This window comes from Eublepharis macularius, chromosome 4 (genome assembly GCF_028583425.1).
Source record: "Eublepharis macularius isolate TG4126 chromosome 4, MPM_Emac_v1.0, whole genome shotgun sequence".
Taxonomy (NCBI): Eukaryota; Metazoa; Chordata; class Lepidosauria; order Squamata; family Eublepharidae; genus Eublepharis; species Eublepharis macularius.
Window position 1 is genome coordinate 82816446 of NC_072793.1, and position 27467 is coordinate 82843912.

General features: G+C 41.9%; 1 protein-coding gene across 1 annotated transcript in view; it reads left to right on the forward strand.

Annotated features, from left to right (window-relative positions):
* The first annotated feature begins 2369 nt into the window (after window positions 1-2369).
* The window catches only part of LOC129328983 (proton-coupled amino acid transporter 1-like), a 31432-nt gene continuing 6334 nt past the window's right edge, over window positions 2370-27467 (forward strand). The window contains exons 1-10 of the mRNA XM_054978342.1: window positions 2370-2440; window positions 7110-7257; window positions 8486-8576; window positions 10441-10529; window positions 11771-11866; window positions 13673-13757; window positions 14860-15078; window positions 17498-17596; window positions 20329-20495; window positions 25718-25887. Coding sequence (XP_054834317.1) covers window positions 7115-7257; window positions 8486-8576; window positions 10441-10529; window positions 11771-11866; window positions 13673-13757; window positions 14860-15078; window positions 17498-17596; window positions 20329-20495; window positions 25718-25887 — 1159 coding nt within the window. The 5' untranslated portion in view covers window positions 2370-2440; window positions 7110-7114. The remainder of the gene's footprint in view (window positions 2441-7109; window positions 7258-8485; window positions 8577-10440; window positions 10530-11770; window positions 11867-13672; window positions 13758-14859; window positions 15079-17497; window positions 17597-20328; window positions 20496-25717; window positions 25888-27467) is intronic.

Here is a 27467-nt window from a genome sequence, read left to right on the forward strand (position 1 = left end):
GCAAACCTTTGCCCATGTGCCTGGAAATAGGAACCATTGAATACAGTAGTGTTATCTTCTAGGTAAACATGCCTGGAACTAGAATGCCTGACAACTGAAGCTGATCACTCCATGGTGCAGTGAACCCTTATTCCTCAGCTATGTTCTTAAACACCACTGCTTATTAATACTGGCATAGTCAGGAGTAATGTGTGTTCACATGGTGCATACCATTGAGTGGCAGGATGACAACTCTTTTCCTAGCGCCACCCTCTGTCCACGACCGTGGAGAAAAGAGACAAGCCACTGTAAGGCCATGGGTCAACAGATCGTGATCGACTGTATCGAACGCTGCCAAGAGATCTAATATCAGCAGTGCCGATCCTCCTAGATCCAGGTGTCATAATAAACAAGGTAGCATAATAAATAAAAACAATTCCAGCTAATAATCTGTCAACAACCAAAACCCATGGGGCGGGTGGCAAGCTGTTGGATGTTGTACAGATGGGGGGGGGATGTCCCCCTTCTGGCAGGAGGCTGGTTAAAGTGGGGGGTTCGGTCACCTCAACTACCATATGTGTGGCAGAACATCTCTGCCTTACAGGCCTGGCGAAAACATAGATTTTGTTAGGCCCATGTTTCCATAGAAAGTTCCACCAGGTCAGTGCCAGGACCAAACAGGCCCTGGCCCTGGCCGAGGCAAGACAAACCTCCATGGGGCCAGGAACCACCAGCAGATGTTGATCAGCCGAACGAAGGGCCTTCTGGGGAACATAACAGTGAGAAACAGTCCAGCAGGTATGCTGGTCCCAGTCCACTCAGGGCTTTAAAGGTCAAAACCAAAACCTTGAACCTAATCCTGAATTCTATTAGGAGCCAGTGCAACTGCGGCAGTATCGGTGTTATATGTGACCAGAACACAGTCCCAGTCACATGCCACTGCATTCTGGACCAGTTGCAGCTTTTGGAACAGGTCCAAGGGCAGCCCAACGTAGAGTGAATTGCAGTAGTCTAATCTGAAGGTGACAGTCACATGGATCACTGTAGCGAGGTTCGGGCAGAAAGATAAGGGATGAGTTCCCTGATCTGATGGAGGTTTGTTCATAGACCGTGAGATGGATCAGATGAAGAAATAAACATTCTGCTATGTTAGACCACCGGAAATAGATGTGGCATTAGTATACAATTGCGTTCCACCGGAAATAGATGTGGCATTAGTATACAATTGCGTTACAGGGCCAGAAATGAATGATTTGGCAGTGGTCAGTGAAGAAACTTCCCTGCATTGTGAACTGGAAGGCTTGCTAAAGTAACAATGGGAGTCGGGGTGTGGTAACTCCCTTGGAAGCTTTGGGAGGGAGGGAAGAGTCAATTTTCCTCCCCCCCCCCACACTTGTGCACTGACTATGGAATGCCTGCTGTGTTGATTGCATCAGCTGTTCTGGTCCCTATCTCAACACAAACTGAAGCACTTGGTAGGTATGACCTGAAGGCATCCGTAAAATGTTGAAACAGATCCAGATAACTGGCTGCAGCACCCATCCTGGCAATCTGTTACCCTGGAAGACTAATTTAAAATATTCCTAGATTGTCTTTCACTATAACTGCTTGTGTGGTGGAAGGGCATTCTACAACTTTGAGGCAGACTTCATTTACCATCTCTCCAGGCTGGCTGTAGAGTGCAGACTTTTCTAGTGATGAGGGTATGCTGTACCACATTTTAGCTTTATTTCAAGAGATGTTTTCCAAATGCACCAGTATGGTGTGAAATACCTTAAAACGGGTGGAGTATCTGTGTGATTTCTCTCTATATAGAGAAATCAGAATCAAGAAGGGTCTAAGGTTTGGCTGGGAAACGAGCTTTCCGCTTACAGAGAAACACAGAGATTAGATCTTCGAACTAAGCGGTGACTCACGAAAGCTCATCTTATAGGTGCTACTATTCTTGCTTTTTTCTACTACCGCAGAGCTCCAGAAGCTGACGGGGCTGTATTAGAAAAGGGGATCTCGGCAGGTTTTGCTTTCCTCGCTCCTGCAGTACAAGCTTCGTCGGCCCCACCCCCCTCTAGTTTTAGGAGCGCCGTCGGTTGCTGCTTGTTCGTAGCCCGTCAAAACAGCCGCAAAGGGCTGCACGCTGAAGGCCAGGTCAGCTGAGGAAAAAGCAGATCTTGTGGGGGCAAGGCAGGCACTGTCCTCCAGGTGGCGCTTTAAAAACAACCCTCCCCCCGCCGCACTCTCCTCGCATTCGGTCCCCGCCTCCTAAGACGCCCCCTCAGTTCGGGCGGAAGTACGGCCGGACGCGCTCGGGAAGAGGTCAGCTGACTCTCATTGCTAAGGCTGAGCCGGCGTCGTCACGTGGGCAGGGAAAGCGGTTCTGTCAGATGACCTGTCTCAGGAAGAGGCTAAGATGGAAAGGGAGAGCCGGTGAAAGCGGAAAAAAACAGAAGCTGGCAGTGTAGAGGTGGGGGCTGACGCGAGGAGGGTAGGGTCCGTGGTACCCGGATGGAGGCTCGTGCCGGGATGGGTGGGAGAGGCTTGCGGGAGGGGTATGAGGGCCGCTCATTGGTGGAGGCATGTAGTGGTCTGGAAGGGTGTGGGAGAGCAGGAGCCCGAAGGAGAGGCACAAGGGGATGCAGAGAGGGGGTGTGCATGCCCACATAGGCACTGGCGGCTAGAACAGGACAGGGCGCCCGGTGAGTGATGTGCTATGCTGACACCCCCCCCCCCCTCCCCGCCCGGTTTCTCTGTGGGTAACTGCTGTGTGGCAGGTATGTAACGTGGAGGTTTCTGTCACAGAGGTGAATTGGTGGCAAATGGTGTGTCAGTCGAGTTTTTCCCAGTCGCAGTTGTTAAAGGTATAGGAACTTTCCAGCTTATGTGGTGAGGGGTTTGACAGTTTGTGGGGGGTGCATGCTTGGAATGGTAATGCTTGCATGTACTGTGGTGGGATGTGCATAGAAAATTCAAACTGTGTGGGAAGGATTGGTCTTGTGCTATTGAAAAGGAGAGGAATTCAGTATACTTCAAAAAACCTCGAGTGAATGGTTTAAACAGCTGTACCTGTGGTATGGTGAAAGGGTGCACACATACATGGATAGTTAAACATGTGAATAACGATGGTTGTTGTGGGTTTTCCGGGCTGTATTGCCGTGGTCTTGGCATTGTAGTTCCTGACGTTTCGCCAGCAGCTGTGGCTGGCATCTTCAGAGGTGTAGCACCAAAAGACAAAGATCTCTCAGTGTCTTTGTCTTTTGGTGCTACACCTCTGAAGATGCCAGCCACAGCTGCTGGCGAAACGTCAGGAACTACAATGCCAAGACCATGGCAATACAGCCCGGAAAACCCACAACAACCATCGTTCTCCGGCCGTGAAAGCCTTCGACAATACATGTGAATAAGATTACTATTTTGTTCTGTTCACTTGAGGTATATTCTGTGATCAGAAACATGGAGCTGACGCGTAACTTGTATTGGAAAAGAAAGACTAAGAGTTGTATAGATGCTAGGATGTGCAAGTTAAACGTTCGCCAAATATAGTTTTTAAATGGGGGGGGGTGGCTACTAGATTGCCTATCAGAAAAGGAAGATGAGATCTGCTTAATGTGCAAGATTATTATTGCTATTTTGTTGTGCTTAACATGCAAGATGATTATTTTGAGATCAGTATATGCCAGTTTGGTGTAGTGGTTAAGAGCGCGGGACTCTAATCTGAAGAGCCGGGTTTGATTCCCCACTCCTCCACTTGAAGCCAGCTGGGTGACCTTGGGCTAGTCACAGTTCTCTGGAGCTCTCTTAGGCCCACCACCTCAACAGGGGGGTTTGTTGTGGGGATAATGATGACATACTTTGTAAACTGCTCTGAGTGGGCATTAAGTTGTCCTGAAGGGTGGTATATAAATCGATTATTATTATTATTATTATTATATAACTGTGGCAAAATAGACACTATACTTATTGTTCGTGACTCTCTGCCCTGACCTGGGTAGCCCAGATGAGCCTGATCTTGTCAGATCTCAGAAGTTAAGCAGGGTTGGCCTTGGTTAGTAATTGGATGGGGGACCTCCAACAAAGACCAGGGTTGCAGAGGCAGGCAGCGGCAAACCACCTGTGTTAGTCTCTTACCATGAAAACCCTGCCCCGGGGGTGGGGGGTGTCACCATGTCAGCTATGACCTGAGGGCACTCTCCAGCACATGTGACTATGTAGATATATCGGTTGATGTAATAAAAAAATTACACACACACAAAAGCACACTATTTCTGTTTATTCTCCCCCCCCCACACACAAACAACTGCAGTTCTTCAATTCTCCCCTCATATTCCTCTGGGTCCCCCATCCCCAGGAACAGTATTGATAAATTAATTATGCTGGTATAAGCTTTTAGGAAGAGCAAGAAACCTGGAGTCCAAATACAAGACAGGCTCTAGTGAACCCTTAAGTATTGGCTAGCATTTATCCTGCCCTTCCCAAGAGTAGTTCCAGACATTTTATTAGGGGAGATTTTGAGTATGAAACGATTCATTTACGTAAGCATGCACAGGGTTACGTTCAAACAAGAACTGGACATAGGTGACCCCTTTGCTTTTGCAAACGTTGCTCATATCTAAGATTGCAATCCTTCTTCTAGTACTTTTCCAAGTTCCACCTTCTCTAGCAGTTTTTCTTGCTGATTGCAGTGGAATTGGTCTCGTGCTTCCTGCTTCTTTGCAGTCTCTAATCTAGAAACAAAGAAGTTGTATCATTGACGGACAAGGTGAATTTGGCTGCTGTTCAAAGAACAGCACTGAAGCTTATTGATGGGTAATTATTCTGTAGGGGTAAAGAAAATAAAAGAGCCATATCTTTATTTATCTACATTAGTCAGACTTTAATATGCAGTTTAAGTCTCTTGCTTAAATTATGGTGTCTGTAGTGCCATAGCAGGAGTAGGTGGCACAGCTTTTGCTGTATAATTATCTGTACTTGGATTGCAAATTAGGAAGAGTTTCTTTGTTCCCTAGCCTGACAGCTAGTTTTGCCAACAGCTTACAATATATGTTGATGTGTCAGGGGGCTAACTGGGACATTTCTCATTTTGTATAGAGTATACAAATTGTTGGGAGCGTTGGGGACAGCATTTGGAATTTTTTTTCACTAGTGAAATCTATGCTTGTCTTCCTTTGGTAGGGTCATATTGATGGATGGATGAAAGTGAGCTAGATGTATCTAGAAATTCTCTGCTGAATTTACTGGAAAAACTATCACTGTATTGCTATGTTCTGTATTTGTGCAAAATTATTGGGTGGTATTTGTCACAGGTGTAGGGGTTTGAGTCATTGTAATATAAGTTAGTCTGTATTCTGAAATCCAATAAAATGGTTCTTTGCTTGAGGGTAACGGATGCAACCAACAAGGCTAGAGCAGAGCCCCATGAAGCTAGTGAGCAACAAGCACAGGAAAGGTCTAAATATAAAGAGAGTGGTGGTTGGAAATTAACAATCTTGGCACATTTCTGCTCTATAAACATGGCATTAGGAGCTTGTGAAATGAAAGTAAAATCTGCAGAGTTTCATCATACAATTGATATTGTCATTAATATTTTCTGTATCCCATTGACAAAAAAGTAAAAACAGTCTTTTAAAATTCTGAATTCATAGCACCTTCTGTTTATATCCTGTCTTTCTGCATGGCTGAAGGCAGCTTACAATTCACAATTAAAACATTACAGTTTTAAAACTCACAAAATAAATAACCTCCTCTCCCCAAAAGGTGGGTACAGCTTATACCCGATTAAAAGTCCTGGCAAATAAAATGGCCTTACAGAGTCTCCTGAATATAAAAAAAAGATGGTGCTTCCTATCACCTCCTCAGGGAGCCCATTCCACAAAGTGGGAGCTGCAGTGGGAACGGGGCGCACAGGCTTAGGTTCATGCCAGACAAGTTACCGTAAGTGAGGGAACTGCCAGTAGGTGGCAGCCTGAGGACCATAATTAGCTCATGAGGACATCTGAAAGGAGAGGATACGTGGGACCCAAGCCTCCATTAAGACCTATGCTGTTTCTTACATACATGAATAACAGTAAAGTGTTCATGTGTGTATCTACCATTCAATTTGTTCTGTATATCTTAACATTTTTTGTATTTCCTAAAGACGAACCAGAATTAAACTTGCTAAAATATATCTTTTCAAAAAGAAAAAAGTCTTATTATGGTGTGAACGTCACGTCACACAGTTCTTCTGCAGTGCAGCTTTATTACTGCCATCATTCTGGACCAAAATTCTGTAGAATCTATTCTTATCCTTCTCCTTGGAATAAAAACACCACAAAACTATGTTTTGGAAATCTGAAATGTGCTTGTGGACAGATGACATGAATAAAAGGGATAGATAGGGCATGATCTATGTTGCTGTAAGTACAACAGGGTTTAACATAGGCGTTATGATAATATGGGAGCAGAATTCTGTCATTTTAAAAATGGTTGGAAACTCTGAAGGGGAGAGAGACAAGGCTTTCAGTTATTGTTTAATCCAGATTACAGAACTCTCTTTCTGGCTACTGAAATCTGAGGCTCATGTCTTAAGACAGATGATGAAGATATAAACCTTTATTGTCCATATTGTTCAGAGGCGAACTGCAGACCTTAGAAATAGATGCCATCTGCCCACCATCTTTTCAGAGTGCAGAGTGTACCTCTTTATCTTTTGGGGGAGAAACTAATACAAATGGTACAGTTTGCTAACTTTGAATTCCTATGCTGATCATGTTCAAGGTGGTGGTAATGGATGGACAAATTAAGAGTAGATGTCCTCTTTTCTGCCTTGGGGATGGGGAAAGTGCGGGTGTTAGACTTTGGCAGGGTTACACTTTGACACCAATTGTAATTATAGGTAAGTGCTGATCTCAAAGCTCTTCATTGATCTGGAGTTCTCCTGTGAGTGTGCTACTAATGCAACTTGCAATGCAGGTCAGGAGGTGTGTCACTATATAACGCTTCTAGGCAGAATCTACTCAAGTAATAGCAGCAGCAGGACAGTCATACTGCAACCATGTCACATCCAGAAAAACCTCAGGCACTGAACACAGCAGCAGTCCAAGGAGGGAACATTGAGTTAACAGGGACTATGGTTTCTACTGTTGCTTCTCCCTCAGCTACAATGTCTGCCAGGAGGTTACGCAGTGAAGACTACAATGACTACAGTTCAACAGAAGGTTCTCCTGATAGCAGCCCCCCAGAGGGTTTAAGCAGCTTTTCTTCCCCATCATCCTACCAGCGGTTTGGAGAGACAGATGGGACAACGTAAGTGATAGCATTTTTGTTCAGAGTTCATGTGTGCTGGCATATAAGCTAATTGCTCCTAGCTTGGGGGTGGGGTGGGGGAATGCCTGCATCATGTAAGTGTCTTTCAGGATATAATTATAAAAGAACTAAATGCCCATTTGTGTATGATTGAACTTGCTCTGATTCTTTCATCTGAGAACCATTTTGCTTATGGGCAAGCTGCTGCATCTCTCAGACCTTTGGGAAGTGTGAATTTGGCCAGCTAGGAGGTTGTTTCAGATTGTTTAAATATAAAACTCTACCTTCTTCTGGTTCCTTATTCCCTCAGGAAAACATGACTTGCATTCATTTTTCAAAGATGTGTTATCCATTCACATTATTTTCTCGAGGCTCTTCTGAACATGGAAAACCTGTTCTTTGCCTACATTTGGTGTACTGAAACAGACCAAAATAATGCATGTTCTCAGTTTATGTACTGAGTCACTTGGAGCCAGAGACTTGGAGTTCCTGATCTGTAGTGGTTATGTTTGAGAGAGCCATTTAGATTTTGCTGAAGTGAAAAGTAATGTATTCGTGGTTTGCTTCTGGGAAAAATGGTGTTTCCAAATCTTAAAATGTAAATAAAAGCATGTCTTTTTTCTTTCTTTTTAAAACAAACTTCTGATGTAGATTAGTATGTTCTCATTATATAGAATGTTTGTGCCCCTACTGAAATCTGTTTCACTATCCTTCTAAAATGTATGTGGGCTGCATCTTCTGCCTGGGAGGAAGTTGTGACTACTTTCTAGGACTGAGTTGTCTCAAAGATAGATGTAGGGAAGCATCTTTCATAGTTCTTGATCAGTGATCCCCAACATGGTGGCCGTTGGCACAGTGGTGGCTGGCAGTGGGTTTCTTGGCACCCATTTGGGATGTTTTTGACAAAGTCTCTCTTCCCAGAACGAAGAGCCAGTCTGGGCTTTCCTCCACCTTATTTGAGAAGCAGATGCTTTAAAAGAACCCAGGAGGCATCATTTTAGTGACCATGGGGAGTGGTCATTCAGAGCAACTGCTTCTGCTGTAGGAAGATGCTTGATTTGTAACTCCCCAAAATTCTGTGATTGGCCGTAGCACTCTATGGCAGCTCTTTTGCGGTGGTACCCCAAAAGAAGTTGCCCCTTCTCAAAAATCTGAAAGTGCCCACAGGCTCAATGACTTTGGGAAGCTCTGTGCTTGATGATTTATTTTATTTATTTTATTTTCTCAGATGGTTTCAAACATTAATACACCTCTTGAAAGGGAACATCGGTACAGGCTTGTTGGGCCTCCCCTTAGCAGTGAAAAATGCTGGCATTGTGGTAAGATTTCTGCTGCTGAATTTAATGAAGTTACACGTTTTGGGATAAGGTGATATTCTTGGTTGCTTCTTATAGAAGCAGATCTTGTTTACTGGCTTCATTAACTTTTTGTATTCCTCTATGCTAAGGAGTGATACTTGTGCTGATAGTTCAGGGGTGCTGTTAGAAGAGAAATGAGCTTACCATCTCTTTGTTTTTAGTTCTTTCCCTAGCTACCTAAGTAATTATAAAATATAACCATCTAATGGCTGGCACCTGGTAAGCTATTATTTTAGCAATCAGCCATAGCTGAATGACCAAGAGGCCTTAAGTAACATATGGGACATTTCACTCTATTCCTGTGTTCCTTCATGGGATCTGTTTCCGTAAACCAGGCAGACGTATCCAGAGATGGAGTGTCTGTGTGCATATATGCAGGTATCAGGGTGGGGGGCATTTCCATTGAAGCTTTGAAAGCTATTCTAGTGCCCTACTTAGTTTAGGATGCAAGCAACAGTGGAGAGCATGTGCTAAGTGCTGTATAAACAAAAGAAGGGGGGCAGTGGCAGAGCTACCTTGCATTTCTCAGCAGTATGTTAATTCAAAACATCCAGTTAAAGATAGTTTCAATGTCCATTCTTTTCTCTGCTGTAGTAGTTCTAACCAAAACCAGTAAAGCCTCTAACGACAGGGAAGCTCCTGTTTTGTTCATTACATAACATCAGTCCAGCTCAGTTTATAAAAATAATGTATCTATCATCTATGTAATTATTTCATAAGACAGAGCAAAGTATGTAGGTCATAAATTTGGAAGCACTGCCTGAAGTAGGAGCACGTGATGTCTTAAATTGCTAGTGTGAATGTTAACATTCTCCCCACCATACCAGGTTCTTTGGAGATATGTATTCAAGATCATGTAAGCCACAACTAAGCGATGTTAAATCAAAACATCTCTAATTTCATGTTAAAATATATTGTATACAAAAGCATTTAGCTACAAACAGATGTTCATAATATTTTAACCCATGTTTTAAACAATAACTATTTTTCAGTGCTGGATACTGTAAATAGAATTACAGTCCCTGCCCACTGACTTCTAGGCTGGCAAACAAGGTGGCTTGGAAATGTAATAGAACAAAAAGGAAGAGGCAGCAATCACAGGTTTGAGGCTTAGAAGAGAAGGCACAGGCATGACCCTTCCAGAGTTAAGCTTTTTGATTGATTTAATGGGAGAGCTAAGCATGTGCTAAACTGTCTCACTAGTATCATATCAAATTACTTGTTTCAGTATTGTTTTAGCTTGGTATCAGATTTCTGCTTGTTTTTCAAATTTCTATAATCTTTACCCTACAGTATTGTTTATTGAATGTCCCAGCCATTGATCCTATTGATTTACACTATGTAATCTGCCTTGAGTCTCAGTGAGAAAGGTAGACTATAAATAACATATATAAAATAAAAATGTTGAAAGAGGAACGAGGAAACCAAAGCCTTTGCAGTAGAGTGAGATGTCAAAGAATAACTTTCAGCAGCATCTAAAAGCTGGGATGACAGAGATTCACAAAATCTTGGCTGAAAGGAGGAAAAGAACGAGTCAGAGCATCCAAAGTTATGTACTCTGGAGAAAGGGGGGGGGGGGGGGAAGGAAGTGTTTCCTAAAGTAAAAGGAGGAGTAAACAACAGAGTGGGTTTTATGTAAATTAAATGCAAGACAGCGTTTCATTGCAAACAGGAGCTAGATATGAAAATGAGGACCTTTGCTTTTTTGCAGGATGTCTGTTTCTAGATCTTAGTAAAATGTTTGGATTTACTGAAAGAGATGTTGCATTTCTCATTTGGCCATACGAGTGTGCTCTTAATCTCTTCTCCTTGTCACATTGTTTAGATGGGCCCCATCAGTTTGTTTGTGATAGGAATAATCGCTGTGCACTGTATGCATATCCTGGTGAAATGTGCCCATCATTTCTGCAACAAGTAAGACAAAATTCCCCACTTTTGCTGTTCCACTACATATCTTCCTTCTTTCTATCTTCCACCTCCAATCTTTGAACAGATGTCAAACCACGTAGCTAGTTTCATGCTTCTTGAGTACTGTTTTTGTGTTCTCTCTTGCATCAAACCTGTGAGATAGAGATGAAAAATGATTTGTTTATTGGAGGGATTGAAGTGGAGAGATGCCAGCTTGCACCAAACCAGTGAGATAGGGATGAAAAATGACTTATTTATTAGAGAAATTGCAGGTGGCAGATGGCAGCTTGCCCAGGGCAGAATCCAGGCTAAGCTGATCTTGAAGCCAAGCTCATCTAGTGCTCTGTACATTGGACTATGCTTTGTTTACATGCAACAGCCACCAGAATAGTTATTTGCACAGTTCCGATTTACTTGCATGAGAGGTAAAAAACTCATCTTATCCTTTTTCCTCTGAGAGGGGAAAACTTAATTCAAGCAAAGGAAAAAAGCCAGTGTAGTGCAAATTTGTCCAGATCCCTTGTTGTAGACAACTGAATGCCTGGTATATCAGCAGGCAGCATTCTGCACCACAGCCACATTTTTAAAGATGCTTTTTAAAAGGAAGAGTGCTGCAAATCCTCCACCATCCATTTTTCATAGAAGTAGCAACATGATCAAAGCCATGTGTTTTTGTTAGATATACATATATTCTATGTGCCAGTTGTCTCCCATTCACCTCCACTTAATTCAGTGTTTTGACATTCAGGCACAGTCCTGTGAGGATGTAGGAAACTCAGCGAAGCAGAAATTAATTTGAATTACATCTTCTTTTCTCTGTCTCACATGTGGGATTACACTGTGGAGAAGTGGAACTGCTGTGGGGGTGGTTTGGTGTATATATCTGTGTGCATGCATGTCTATGTGAAGCTTTTGAACAGTAATGCTGGTCCAGTAGTTGTGGGTACACAGCTGTGATACAGGTTTGTCTAGCTCAGATTCTAACAATGTTGCAGTTTCTTCCATCTCCATCTTGAGTGCATGCATGTGAAATGACTGGTGCGTGTTTCCAGACCTCTTGGCTCTTGGAATACCCTGCCTAAGTCACGCAGGAAAACACTGGAGGTTTCACGTCATGCAGTAAACTCACACAAATGCCCCTATGTAATAGTGCCTTTGTTGCAACACAGTGTGCTTTATTCCCCAACAAATGCTTGTACAGCAAGCTGATCAACAAACTCAGATGTGCTTTCCCCCCTCCCCTCTAGACACCAAAAACCATTTGTGGATTATGGGGATACTGTGATGCATGGGCTGGAAGCCAGCCCCAGCGCCTGGCTCAGGACACATTCCATCTGGGGAAGGTATGTGTATTGTTTGCATTATGTAGATTTCGTAAAATAAGAGAACTGATTTGGGTTGTTTCAAGTAGCAGTGGAGGAAATAAGAGGTCCTGTTTAAGGGACAGCCTAGTCAAGCTGCCAGGAGATCTTTTTATAAAAACAGTGCAAGGGGTAGAGTAGTCAAAAGTGGCACTGGGGAGGTAGTGACTGTGTGCCTTTCCTTGTAGGGCAAATAGCAGGGGTTTTATTTCAGGGGGAAAGGCAGTTAAATTTGAAAAGAGTTAGATCTTCTTTCCCCAGCTCCTCTTCCCTGACATGATTCAAGATTACTTGTGACTACCTTAAATAAATAAAATAAAAAGAACTAGATCATGTATCTCTCACCAAGCTTGTCTGCAAAGGACAATGCTCTTTAGATAAACTGAAAGTGTGCTCTGATTTCAGAGATGGGGTAAACCCACTCCCAAACTGGCATGTTTAGCATGGAACCAGCATATCACTTCTATAAGTTTGACAGACAGCTAATTATGGTTGCTTAGGTATGCTGTGCTTATTTCAAGTTCTCGCTGTATGAAGGACTAGGTTCATAGAAAGCATTAAAATGCCAACTTGATAACTGTAGTGTTGAAAAGCAATGTTTTTAGGCTTTTTAAATTGTCCCCTTGTTTCTGAGCTTTTAGCAGTTTTTGCCAACATGGTTTCAAATTTCTGGAACCACAAGTAGGGCTGTGCATGGGCGGGGAGATTCGGTATTCCAATCTGGAATACCCCCAAATCCGAAGCAGCTTGATTTGGGTTCCAGAATCTGAACTGATCTGGAATACCCCCAAATCCGAAGCGGCAAGCCGCTTCAGATTCGGATTCCAGAAATCGCTTTGGTATGCTCCGTGAAGATTCGGAGCATACTGAAGCGAGGGGGGGAAATTCCCCACCACCCACCACCCTCCCTGGGGCAACCCCTCCACCCCCACCCAACCCTGGGGAGACCCCTCCAACCCCCACCCACTTACCTGGCAGTGGGAGGGTTATCAGCTGGGCGGCAGGCTGCTGCCACCGCCACTGAAACCATGGCGGCAGCGGCGACAGCAGCACAAGGCTGTGTGGCCTGGAGCCAGCCGGCTCCTCTGCCGCTGCCTGAGCCTGCGGGGTGGTAGGGAAGGCCGGAGCCGCCTCCTTTGGCCCTTCCTGCCCCTCAAATGACTGTGGTGCGCCGGCACTGCAGCGGCCATTTGAGGGGCAGGAAGGGCTTTCTCCGCCTCCTCCGGCCCTTCCTGCCCCTCAAATGGCTGCCGCGGCCCTGGCAATCCATGGCCTTTTGAGGGGCAAGAAGGGCTGGAGGAGGCGGCTCTAGCCTTCCCCACCACCCCCCAGGCTCGGGCAGCGGCACGGTGCCAGCAGCAGCAGCGGCAGCGCGGTGGCAGAGGAGCCACCCCGGAGCCACCGCAAGGTGTGGGGGGGAGGTGGGGGGGTTGATGTTTAAAGGGCCCTTCCACTGCTTGCAAGCAGCGGCGGGGCCCTTTAAACAAGCCCCGAAGCTTTCTGAAGCATTTCCGAATGCTTTGGAAAGCTTTGCTTTGGTATTCCGAAGCAGGGCCAGTATGCTGGCCCCGCTTCGGGAATACCAAAGTTTTCCAGTTTGGGTCCGCTTCGGGTATCTTTACCCGAAGCAAAACCTGAATCGCACAGCCCAAACCACTAGGGCTAGAAATGTTAAGTGAAGTTAAGGCTGACAGGCAATACTACTTGAAATTTGTTGGAGAGTTTCAAACATGCTGAATTTTTGTGATGACTTCGCTCTCTAAATAGTGTTTCTTATATTCTTTTCAGGCACATAGTGGGTTTTTTCTTGATTCTCACTCAGCTGGGATTCTGTTGTGTGTATTTTGTATTCTTAGCTGACAATCTGAAACAGGTAAGAGTTGATAGCGTATTATTTTAATGCTGGTGCTGGTGATAGTTTAGGAATGTAAGAATTCTTCTAATTTCAGCATCCCCATGATTGATGTAACCAGTAGAAAATCAGAGAAGATTTTGTTTCTGTAACTAAAGATGCCCTAGCTGGCACAAAAGCCTATGTTCCTATTTTACTTAGGTATGATACCCTGCCATATGTGGGCTGTGTGTATGTTGCCTGTGTTTCATCCTAGAGGAGGATAAGGGCCTTCTTCTAATGTACAGTGCCTTACAGAGAATGGAGTGTTAGAAGCATAATTCTTTAAATGAATCACCATCATATATTGAATGTATGAATATGGTAGAAGTAACGACTGTATTTGGCCTTTGATGCTGATGGTAGCATGCAGTTACTGGGAATGGCGTGCTTAGAATGGATGATGTGAGGGCTGACCTGTAAAAAAGAAGTCTGTGGCATGTGTCCAGAGGTAATCCCAGGTGGTTCTGAAACTTCCTATATTAGTTTAGTAAAATCCAAAGAATCAAAAGGTAGTTGTGCTGTCAGTCCATATTGTCTTCCTTGTGAACTTCAGGACACAGACTGGTTTCCTCTTACCAATATTTCCTCCTGATTTCTACTTGAATTGTTGAATAGCTTATTTTTGGAGCTCAGTTAAGTGCATGCCTTCCTATTTATTGACCTGAACTTCTAATTCCCCTTCAGAGTCATAATGCAGCAGTGAGTGTAGCTCTCTAATAAAGAGTCTAGTTCAGAAACTAGTATAGCCTGGCATATTATTCATTTTGCATGCTGAACATGTCTTTGCTTAAGTTTGCACATGTGTGTGTGACTCTCCTGGACAAGAAGCAGTAGATGTAGAAGGACAACATTGTATCAAAAGAGGCAGACAAGCTGTTGTTTAAGTATAGTTGGATCCTTTTAAACAGGATCCCCAATGTTATCATACATCTAATACATCTGATGCAGTGTATACGTTCTGTATTACAAGTACTTGTAGTCTCATAATAATTTATGATTAAATTCTGTCTTATAATGGACATAGCAATCAAGCAAAGAACTTGCCAGATTTGAAACAATTTTTTTCTTGACTTCCTCATAGGTGGTATCTGCTGCCAATGCTACAACCAGCAACTGCAACGGCAATGAAACTATGGTGTTGGAACCCACCATGGACTCCCGGTTATACATTCTATCCTTGTTGCCATTTGTGGTATTGCTAGTCTTCATCCAGAACCTCAAGTTCCTTTCCATTTTCTCTATGCTGGCCAATCTTGCCATGATCTGCAGTCTGATAATGATATACCAGTATATTGTCAGGGTATGTACAAAGATCATTATAGCAATGATAACATTAGATGGACTTCTTTCAGAATTTTCGTGTAGTGATGATGGTGATGCCATCACAGTGGCTGTCTAGTTCTCTGATCTGTCCCCCTGTTCCTCCTTGACTCAGTTGAAAAAGGCTTGCTTATTGTTCTCTCTTTCAGGCAAGTAAGATTTGTGATTGTTGGCTCTGGAATCTTTTCAGTGATGGCCTCCACTTGGTAGAGTAGCTTTTGAAGTAGCATCAGACATGTCCCCTCATTGCTGCTTTTTAGAAAACTCTGTAAGGCAGCATTGTTTAGTAAGACAGTTCTATGAAAACTGTTCTTGAAGACGATGTTGGTTTGTATTAGGATTCTCTGTGTTCACCTGTTTTAGACTTACTGATGTGTGTTTTTATTTAGGTTTTAAATATTGTAACCTACTTTGAGTAATGTTGGGAATAAGACAGGTTAAAAATGACAAAAACAGATCCAGTCCAATGGATTGTATCTTTGATTTGGACCTAGGTTTAAATCCATCACTGGGTGGCCTTAAATGTTAGATTCTCATTTTAAAGGTCCATAAGGGTAGTGTGTGGCACTTAGATCTTTAGGCTATGAAAGGATTGTGTTATTAATGCAGCACATGGATAATGAACCTGTTATACCAGTTCTGTAAGAGGCAGAGGCAGTGTTTGTTTCTGGCCATCCAGGCCACCCTACCTCCCTTCTGCTGTGCTGCTGTCTCTTCCTTCACTCAGCAGAGTAAGAAAAAGCCACTCTAACCCACAGACTGTATGGGAACTTTAAGGAGAGCTGGAGAAGGACTGCCTAAATAGCATTATCCATGCAGAATTCCCCTATTGGGTCATTTTGGAGGAGCTCCTCTTTTTTTGTAGACAAACAGCTGCAGGTGATGATGTTAGTGCTGGGCCCTTTGATGGTTAGCTATATTAATATAGTGTCATTTCATTAATTTAGTACTACCTAGGCAATATGGCACATGACAGAGTAAATAAGTAAAATAGATCTTAGACAGATCTTGGCTCTTGCTAACTTTTGTTAAAATATTTGACAATTGAGGGAAGGGAAAGACAAAAATATTCATATGCACCAATGTAATTACATTAATTTGTTTTGCTTGGGGGGAGGTGAGTGCTGAGAAGTTAAGCCCAGAAGTTCTCAGAACAAGTAGGTTTTGAAAATTAACTTGAAGAATAAGATGGTAGAGTTCTTGGTGCAAACTGCAGCAAGACGGAACAGCCATAGTTAAGAGAACAGAATGCTTAGGGGACTTTGGGTCTGGTAGATTTAAAGAACAAAAGACACATTTCAGGAAACAGGGTGAGGCAAAGTTATGGAAGGCAAGGTCAAAGAGTTTCTGCTGGATATGGAAGGGAGAGGAGCTAAACGAAGGGATTTGAGAAGAACATTGCATAGGTTGAATGGGGAGAGAAGTTAATTGTTCTGGGTAGAAGATTAATATGACAAAGAAAAGACAGTGAGAAGAAGGTTGCAGTAGCTGAGGACAAGTCAACCAGAGCAGTGGTTTCCAACCTCTTTGGTATGGTGACCCACAAGTCCAAATTTACTTCATATGGTGACCCATCCAGGGCTGGTTCAAGAGATTGAGAAGGGTGTGTGCTTGGTTGAGGAGATGCAGGAAGATGGCAGATGTAGGCAAAGAGGTGGGTGGCAAGTGGCTCACTGATGTACATCTCCCACAGTAGGCAGAGGGCAGCAAGGCACTGCAGGGGGCAGGGCAAGAGGTTGGGCTGATGAAGGAGCAGTGCCAAGACACAACTTTCACTCTCACACACCTTTTTCTCTCATCTCATTTTTCCATGCACTGAAAATCTACTCTCCAGGCTCCCCACCCCCCATGAAAGAGGGTGGGGAATGTGAGAATGAGAGAAGCTGACAAGGAAGGAGAGGAGAGGAAGAGAAGGGTGCAAAGTGTAGAAGCCCCCTATAGGGATGGCAGTCCTGTGACCCACTTTCAGAGGCTTTGTGACCCAATTTAGCGTCTCCCAGGTTGAGATCCCAAACAAGGACCACCGCATTTCCACAATGTTATATAAGGAAAAATGGTATCGCTTGGCAGTAGAGTGAATTGTGGGTAACAGGGAAGAGTATAATGTTTCAGACTTGTCCAATAGTATGCTTTCCCAAAAGACTGGCAATTAATGATATTGAATGACTACTACTGTGGGTATGATACTAGGCACAAAGGGAAAACATATGAGATGCTGCATGAGCAGCTACTATGGTGCTGATTGGGTTCTGCTAACATTAGTTCACTTGTGTTCATATTCAATTTGGGTAGCTTCCAATTCCTAGTATCCTTACTTGGAAGAGGAGGGAGCAGAAAACCATCTTTGTTTCCTTTGCTGTCACATCTAAATTTTCTTTTTGTTCTTTCCCCATTGTCAGGGCATTCCAGACCCTAGTTCCCTGACTCTTGTGGCCCAGTGGAAGACATATCCTCTGTTTTTTGGCACTGCTGTCTTTGCTTTTGAAGGCATTGGAGTGGTAAGTCTTGCCTTGAGTATGCTTGGCTGGCATTGCTAGAAGCAACATTAGAGTGTTAATTGCAATAGGGATATCTTCAACCGCTGTTTCTTAGTGAATACAGCAGCACCTGATCATCCAGCTGATGAGTCATCTGTGTGATTGACAATCCTATATAGTTACTCCTACATCAAACTTCCTTTCTGCTTCTGTTCCATACTTTCAAGAAATAGCATATGCCCTTTTGTAGTATATTGCTGAACAGTTGTCTTGACCTAGTGATAGTCCAGTAATGCCTTAAGATCAAGCATTTTCAGATTGGCTTTTCTAGCGTCAAATCATTATAGGAAACTGGTTTTTCAGCAAAGAGCAATGGTGTGGGTGAGTAGCCTCCCTTAAAAAGCACTACTGCCTTGTTGGAGGAAAGTAGGATAAAAATAGAAATGTTTGATCTATCCTATCTTTCTCTCCCTTGCATTTCTCTCTGGTAATTTATCTCTCTTATCTTGCACTGGTTTAGGTTGAATTTGCAGAACTGATAGCTTCCTGAACTGCAGATATCATTCTAAGATGCTTTAGCTGAAGATGTGTAGCATTTAATACAGGGAAAGCAATAGCACAGCTATATTTGACACTGGTTTGGTTTCAGCCAGACCACTGGGTTCTATTCCAGTTGTGTTGCAAAATATATGGACAGATTGGTAAGGAGAACAAAAAAGATGCTCAAGGGTTTAGAGTGCAATACACATTTTTATTTCATATGTTTCTGAAGAAATGAAGTCTGGCTCACAAAAGCTTATGCTAGAAAAAACTTGGTTAGCCTTAAAAATGCCATGACTTCTGTTTCACTTTTCAACAGCAGACTAACGGCTACCCTCTTGAAATTAACGTCAGATTTCAAATGATGTAGGTGTTTTTAGTTGAGAGTGAGAAGTTGAACACTCTTAAAAGGAAAAATAATTTTCTACCAATGTTGAGATTATGATGTACTAGAGAAGAGTGCCAACACGTGTTCATATCTGTAAGAACAGCTGAGCAGTGAAGGCAGTTGATTTGCATAGCTGCAGAACTCCTGCTTCAGACGTTAAGGCAACAGTGGATAAACTGTCTCAGATGTGCCTCAGTGCCAAAGTGCAAGAGTCTGTGTGCCATGAGGTTGCTCTGAGTACGTACTGGGCCAAAAAGATAAATCAATAGCCTTGATCAGGTTATGCAGCCTAAGAAAATGTGTGGCTTACTGTCTGAAGTAGAGGTAGTGCAATATGCTTGTGCTTCCGATACAGCCTTCTGAATTTAGAGGACTCTAGTCTCCTCTGTACCTGATGCAAGGTCTGTAATTCCATTCTATATAAATTGCCCCTTATCTTATAGTTTACTGGTTGACTCATAAATTGTAATTTCACCCATATGTAGGTCTGCTTCACACATACGAAACAAAAATATAAGTCAGTATACAGCAGTGTTCCTGGTTGACATGGGAGAAATGCATTCACGTACAGTACGTGTACAGGCAATGTGCAAGCTATGTACAAAGTTGAGCAGGCTTAAGTGCTTCCTTTCTAGTTCCTGTGCCAGAGAAAAATAATCCTTAGCAGGGCTAGAATATCAAAGATCAAAGAAACCGAGTTTCAGGTGGGATGAAGGACTGAGGAGTCAGCTAGTGCCCCTGGGAGAAGCATAGATGCACAGATCACTGCATTGACCTGCTGAGTATCAGCATGTAAAGGGGAGGAAGTAATAGAGGGTGTGGAAGGAATGCTACATAATTACTTTACCACTTTGACTTTATCTGTACTAGTTCACTGTGTAAATACAGAAGCTGCAAGCTCGAAAGTCCATTAAGATACCTGAAGGGTTATAGAACATCCTGCACCCTATGCCAGTACTCCTTGCAGACACGTCCTGGTCTGGCTTGACAAAGTTATGAAAGCTAGCAAGCAAGCAGGAAAGGGAAGAGCCTAAACTCAAAATCTGGTTTTGCTTCTCTGTAGTCTTTTCCTCCAGGAATAACATTTCAAACAGTTTATTTTTAAGCAGTGCAACTCAAGAAGCAACTACTAACTAAAGCATTACATAAATTATGTTAACTGACAAAGTTATGGTGGAGTGATGGTTGCTGTGCATTTTGTTTCTCAAGTCAATGATAGCAAAGAAATGCCTGTGAATAATTGTACAATCATTACTGTCCTTTAACAGTGTGTAGTTGATGGATTATATCACCATTTTAGTATCATTTTAGCATTTTCTTTTCCAGCATGCAATTATCAGCATGCATTTTTCTATGTGTAATTAAATTAGTGGGTGGCAAATGGGATGATGTATTATTCATACTAGCATTTAAGACTTTATAAAACATCTTCTAAACATATGTAATTAAGCATGTGACTGAAGAGTTAAGCAATGCTGCTGCATCCTCACACAGTAGATAATTAATCTATAGTGTGCATTGTCACAGTGTGGTATGATAGGACACTTCCCTAAATTATTTCTTTCACAGATTTGATCAAAATTGGCTGGGTCTAGTAATCATGGTAATAATATTTCCTAGTGTGTTCACAGTATATTTCAAGCTACATCATTCTGTACTTTGAGATGACCTCCTTGGCATCTTGCTGTTAGGAGAGAGCATGCTAAGAGAGACAGAACATTGGGCTGCCTTGCATGAGTGGTGAGCAGGTTGTGACACAATTATCAAGTTAAGATTGAGTTAAAGTGGTACATTGATTCAAATCTGTTTCTCCCCTCTCCCCAAGATACTCCCTCTAGAAAACAAGATGAAGAACCCTCAGCAGTTTCCCACCATCCTCTATGTGGGAATGGGACTTGTCACTACCCTCTACATCACCCTGGGAGCACTAGGATACTTGCGTTTTGGAGGGGACATCAAGCCCAGCATAACACTCAATCTGCCTAATTGTTGGTGAGTCAAGAGAGGAAGAAAGGCTCTTTCATTTATGGTTCAAATAGGAGTTGAGAGTTACAGGTCTTTGGAGTGGTTTAGAATGGGAATAGCAGGAAGAATGCTGAGGGGTGTTTGCAATATGGTGAGAAGCAGTTCTCAAGGGGAGGGAACTGCAAAGCCCTTCAAGTATTCTGGGTCCTCAAGAACTGTCTCGTCTCGTGGTTATGATCTGTCCTAGCAATCTATCTGTGTTTCTAATTTGTTTGCCTTCAGCCTATCATGTAGTACTTCATGAAGCATTATCAATTTTACCCATTGTACATACTATATTTGTACAAGGAAGCATGCGTCTCCTCCCCACAAATGTCACCAAAACCATGCCTTTTGAACAGTGTACTGTTTGAAGCCAAGCAAATTTTGTTATGGGACAGTAAGTTGTTTGTTGGTACAGTGTAGTTGCTGGATGTGTAAGCAAGTTCTAACAGAGCAATTTCTTGTCATCATCCACATACATTCCTAATATACTTTAACTCAGCTCTAACAAAGCATCTGATGAAGGGAGTGCTTACTCTCACGAGCTCATACCCTGGAAATCTAGTTGGTCTTTAAGGTGCTACTGGACCTAAATCTTGTTGTGTCTTAAGTCTCGTATCACTTGTCAACATGGTGTACTGGCAGCAAAGAGACAGTGATTTTTCTTGAGATAAAGTTGTTACATAAGTGCAACTTGTACATTACTGGAAAATGATTCACTGGGGAGCAGAATCTTTCTTGTGTGTAGAGAAGAGTTGTGCCATATTTACAGCTGAAAAGTAATGGTCTCTGTGAGACCTCTTCTTACCATATTATTTGGATTTCTATTCTGCTTTATACCAAGGGTTCAGGGTGATGATCATCAACATAATAGCTGTGCTGAGCTCTCACACACAAAAAATCCCAATAAAATCCCTGGGGTGGAGTTAAAGAGCAGAATTTTAAAATATTGAACAGAGACAGACCCTCCTATTCATCTTGAGCAGTTGGTGGTTCTTCTGGAGCAGAGTAATATGGAATGAGCAGTTCTCTGCTGATCCAGGAGCTTGTATTCTACCCCTACTGATTGTAAGCTTGCATTGCCTACATTTGCTCGGTCACGTATTCCTCTATTAGTCCTCCACTTTTAAAACTTTTCAGATTTTTCTGAATTCTTGGATAGAAAAATCTCTTTTCTCCATGGCTCTGACCCACAGATTTAAGCTTCAGCTGATAGGGCCCTTTTGAGAGTTAGAAATATTGATTGCTCTAATAAATACCATTTGTGCCGATGGTTATTTCAAAAGAGTAGCATGGCAAACGCTGTATTTGCAAGTTCACTCATACTTTCCTTTCCCTGATCCAGTATCAGAAGTTTTGCTTTCTCTTTTCTTGATTCTGAGATTCTGTGGTGAATCTGTGGCTACTTAAGTCAACTGATGATGCATGTTACTACATCTTGAGTATTGCCAAGGCTGTTCTGTCAACACTTTCAAGAACTCATCCCAAAGTTCAAAACTGAGCTGGACAAGTGCCTGCACTTATTTTCTTTGAAGAAAGTTACTGGTTTACTGGCAGCTTCCCTAATGGAAGCTTTTTTGATTGGCTGCTTACTGTTTGTGATGCAAGATGTGCATTTACAGATTTTTTGGAAGGCTAACTGAACCTAAAGGAACACTACAGACCCAAAAACTCATACCAGAGATGCATTTGTTTTCTGAGGACCTGTTCATCCATTCTTGTTCTGAGGAGCAATCTTGACTTGGCATGATAATCAGGCTGTTGAGTTATCCTTGAAGAAAACTAATGAGTGAACTGGGTAGCACCACTTCAATTTGAATGCAAACCTTTCCTATGGAAGTAAAAAGTGAGTTTCAGGTTTTGCTTGTAGAAAAATGTTCTTCTGAAAATTTATGATGCTTGCAGAAAGTTGGTTTTCAGAATGACTTATGGTTAAGAAACACTAAATTCTAGTTTTAAAGGATTTGGAAATAACCTCTTTAATTACCACCATTATTGGCAGGGTAGTTAAATAGAAATGGAAATACTTCTGATTACCATCTGCATGCTTACTATAAGGAATGAAAGTAAAGCTGAACAAGAGGAACTATGGTACTCCCTAGTGGATTCTTTACTTTAATTAAATAAAATTTAATTTATTAAATTCCTAACCCACCCTCCCTGCACATGGTCTCAGGGTGGGTAACAACACTTTTAGACTACAATAACAATAAATACAGAGTAAAATAATAATATAATACAAAGTACAAAACATAATTTAAAACCATAAAACCATATCCAACATTAAAACTATACACTAACCTGATTCCTCCAGTATCCTTCTCAAACTAAGGGCTAATAATTTCCAAAATGGATTAAAGGTGGAATGCCCATGAGGCTAGCATTTCATGTTTTAGTCTATCACAGAGAGGCACAGTTCAAAGCCAGATGCATCCAAGTTTTGTCACTTGTCATATTATAGCTAGTAAGTGACTAGGTATTCTGTGTTGCCAGCTTACACTTGCTAAAAATCACAATTTGATATTTAAATAAGCATGCTAATAGGGTGATGTCAGGAAGTGCCTTGTCAAATAGAGTATAATGATAATTTAGACTGCTTTTGCGAAGAATGTACTTCATCCAAATGAAAATAATGTGTGCTTCTTTTGCCAATATGAACCAGAGTTTAAGGCTTTCTTTTGACTGTGCCAGCAAGATTCAAAAACTCTTGGGCAAACTCCAAACTCTCTGCCCACAGGTCAGTTGTGTGCTTATACAGAAGTTTCCACTTGTTTATTAATTTGGCCATGGATTGAATGAAACATATAGATTAGGAATTTTCTGAAGTTTGGATGTGTCCAAAGTAGTCTGGTTTACATTCTCGATCCTGGTAACAACTAGATTCATGGGAGTGCTTTTTTGTTTAGTCACAAGCAAGTGGTGCAATCTTCCTTTACCTTCTTGCTTTATGTAAACTATCACCTACAATAGCTCTGACCCACAGTTGAGGTTGGTTGTCATATCAGGTCTGTTCTTTGAGTTCTCTCAGCTGGTTGTTCCAGTCATGCCAATAGTTTCACAAACCTCTTCTCTTGTCAATGGGATCCTGTGACCTTTAGAGTTTCTTGGTATTTTCCAGCTATTCTTGTGCAACTCTACAGTGCTTGTTTCTGAACAAAAGAGATCAAAATCCTTTCTCCCCCACCCTACCCTTTATCTCAAGGATGGCGTAGTTGACTCTTTCAACATACAAAGGACTGTATGTTCAGACTAGGAGATTGTACTGCATTTGGACTTTGATGCCATAAGGATTGGAACAACTTACTCTTCTGTTACGTTGGCATGTTGCTGTATAACATAACTCCTTCTTTGTCCCTTGCAGGATAGTGAGAATTTTTTTTATCTTGCCTTTACGTCTTAGAGGTTTAGTGCCTCTGTACATGTTTAGGACACCAAGGAATTATCAACAGAAACTATCAAACACCAAAGAATCACCATCCTATAGAATCACAGGGTGAACATCAATAGTAACAAAACAGATCTTCCTTTTGTCTGCCACATTTGCCCAAAAGCTTCAGTTTTATGTAAATAGTTTGTCTTTGAGTCAAGCCAGTAAAAGTTCAAATGATAATGATGTCAGAATTACATGGAACGTTTACATCAGGGCCAATGCTGGCAAGTACACTGCTGCAGTAGAGGGGTAGTAAGTGAAAACTGAAATATTCATTAGTGAGCCAGATGATAACTGCTTTAAAGATATGCTTTAGTTTTTTAAAAATTAAAACTACGATAGAATCATGCATGCTTGAGCACGGGATGAAAATAATTTAAATATATGTATTTTAAACTATATTTTCAAACAAACACTCAATGTTACCATGAAGGTAGAATGTAAAGGTTTGAGATTTCTGATTAGCTACAGTTAAGGGCCAGGCCTGTTTGTTGCTAGTATATTTTTGATAACAGTAGTAATGTCAGTCTGTATACTGCATGTACTATCCAAGTACTGAATCTGGTATCCTCAACAGAAATATCCAGAGAACCATGAGCTTCTCCTTGTATGCGTTTTGTGTGTTCTAATTTTGGCTCTTACTTTACACATCTGCCCTTTTCTCCAAAAGTTTGACTATGTGCTGCTAGTGGTGATTCAAAAATGAGAGGGAGATTGAAGCAGGACTTCAGTTTTATGGTACTAGAGCATTTAATTTCTTAAAATTTGATTTCTGCCCTTCTATTTCATCCAGGAAGTTCTGCAAGTTAGCTTAGTTACAGAAATACACTGATGGGTGTGTGTGTTGCTCCTCTCTTAACACACAGCTCTGCTTTGTAGTGGCATCTCCCTCAAACCCAATTCTCATTAGGCCACTGTGGTGGATTCCCCTCATTTTCATCTTGCTTGCACTTCTTATTCCGTTCTCCCCTGCCAGAACTACAGGTCTTCTCCCTGGCTAGGGACACAGGGGAAAAGCCAGGTATGATGCTGAACAGTAACCAGTTGTGTGGCAGCATGCTTTTTACTGCATGCCCTCTAAGGCTCAGAGCTTCTCCCAGTCTGAGGACATTAGGGCTTGGTCTTCTTCTATAATATTTGCTCCCTACTAATGTCCATGCCTCCTTTTTCATTTAATTTCCTTTTTTTCACAGTTTTGGATTATCTGTAACAAAAACATATAAATCAATAGAGGGTCAAAAAGGATACACATTAAACAATATAATTAAAAGGCCACTATTTAGTCAGTTTACTTATACATCTATCTGTTGTATCAATTTGTTGTATGATTTTCCTTCATCCATGGAGAAGGGAGGTGTACCTGGTTCTCCCTGCTACCATTTTATCTTCATGACAATCCAGTGAATTAAGCTTGGCTTAAAGAGAGTGACCGTCTCAAGATCGTCCAGTGAATTACATGGGTAAATGGGGACTTGAACCCAAGGACACTCTAACTGCTACAGTGCTGTAAATTAAACAGAAGGCCAGGGAGGAGGCCTTCTGCTTAAATTGTAAAATCATTTGATTAGGGAAAGTGCCTTTTCTTAATCCTATTTGATCTCTGCAAAGTCTCGAGTCACTCATTCAGGCTCCTGCTGTCCCTTTCACATTCTTCTGAAAACAGTAATTACACGGCAAAGCCCCTGGAAAAAAGTGATGTTGATTTTTGTTTTTTAATTTAACTCCTTTGTATCATAGGATGAATTGATGTAACTGTTGATTCTTGTATCATTTGCAGGTTGTATCAGTCTGTCAAGCTGCTCTATTCCTTTGGGATCTTCTTCACTTATGCATTGCAGTTTTACGTCCCTGCAGAAATAATCATTCCAGTGGCTGTGTCACAGGTCCCTGAACGCTGGGCATTGTGGACCAACCTGTTCCTGAGAACGTGTCTGGTTTGTGCAACATGTAAGTATAAGGCAAAAACTGATGAATGTTTTCCTTGTCATTTGTTAAGAAATGTGTTCTTCAGTGGTTGAGATTCAACCAGTAGAATGATATTCAATCAATGTAATAACTCATTGTGAGTGTGTGCACACACTTGTAAAGTGGCACAGCTTGTGCAAGCCAATGACTGTTAGGAATAAGGAAGAAGTCATGACAATTTATCCAGCCTCTGCCTAGTAAGGTAGTTATGCTCATCTGTTTTAACAGAGTAATGCTGGTTGCTGGTAGCGAGAGGCTGGAAATTCTCTTTCTGAATGTACAGGAAATTTGCCAACATAGCTTCCCATGGCAAAATTCACTTGTGGAATCCATTTGGCTGCAGCTTATGCTGATTTCAGGTCATTGGAACTCTAGAATTTACATTCTTAAATGCCTTCTAGGAATCTTTTCCCTGCACATGCCTATGTTTCAACAAGGTCTGCAGGTCCCAAACAGCCCTGAATCCATGTCCATGTCTTGAGGCATAAAATGTATGTGTTCTATTGCCAAACAGTTTTCTGGGCACTCAAGAGAGTAAAGAATGAATATTGGAATAAATAAATGAATGAATAAAGGGATAAATGACGTTAACCTACCAAATAATGTGTTAAAACCACATTCTCGTGTACAGCCAGCTCCTATATTTAGAAATTTTCTGGATTGCTATAGAAGTGTGAACAATCCAGTCTGGCTGTAAGAAGTCACTTAGTTTGATTCTCTGACCTCCTGACTCTATGGCTGTGGAATGCCTGCTGGAACACTGTTGTAATGTATCTGCTTTTCACCACAAGTTCTGTATGCTTTAGGTAGGGTTATACCTGCTTGACTTTTCATCTTCCTTTTTTGTGCTTATGACCGTTTCCTCTCCTGCTTTTCCATTTGATTACTTCTCTTTTACATTCAGGTTTTTTTTGTGCTTCATCCTTTCTTGATTCTGATCCACATAATTGGGCTGATGGCTTATCTTGTGTCATATCATTGCATCATTCTCCAGGTTCATTCTTCAAGCATGAAATACTTTATATTCCAACTTTTGTGCAGCTATGCCATCAGTAACACTGAGCCAGAGAAGAAACAGAGAAGTGAGATAAAATTTCCAGGGTCAATATCAGATAGTTATGGAGACTAACTTCTTGAAAGTCAGTTGTGTTTACTATAGATTCAACCATTTCTTTAGTTCAGCAGTCTGCTTAGTACTTGTGACCACTTCTTATGTCTGCTTTGTTCTCTTTGGAACAGATTATATTATGACTTCATCCATTACCCCAATATGGGAGTAGTCTGGTTTGTGTTTAGATATAATCACAACAAATCCTCTTTTCCTATTGCATTCATGTTTCAAATCCTGTTGCTGTGATTACTCTTCTTTTGTTTCATTAACTTTGATGTTTCATGAATGTTGTAAGCAAGGGTATACATTAATTAATTTATTTAAATAACTTTATGTCCCACCTTTCCCACCAATAGGGATCTAGAACAGTCTACATCATTAGCCTCTCTCCCATTTTATGCACACAACAACCCTGTGAGGTGCATTAGGTTGAGAGTATGTGAGAGACCCA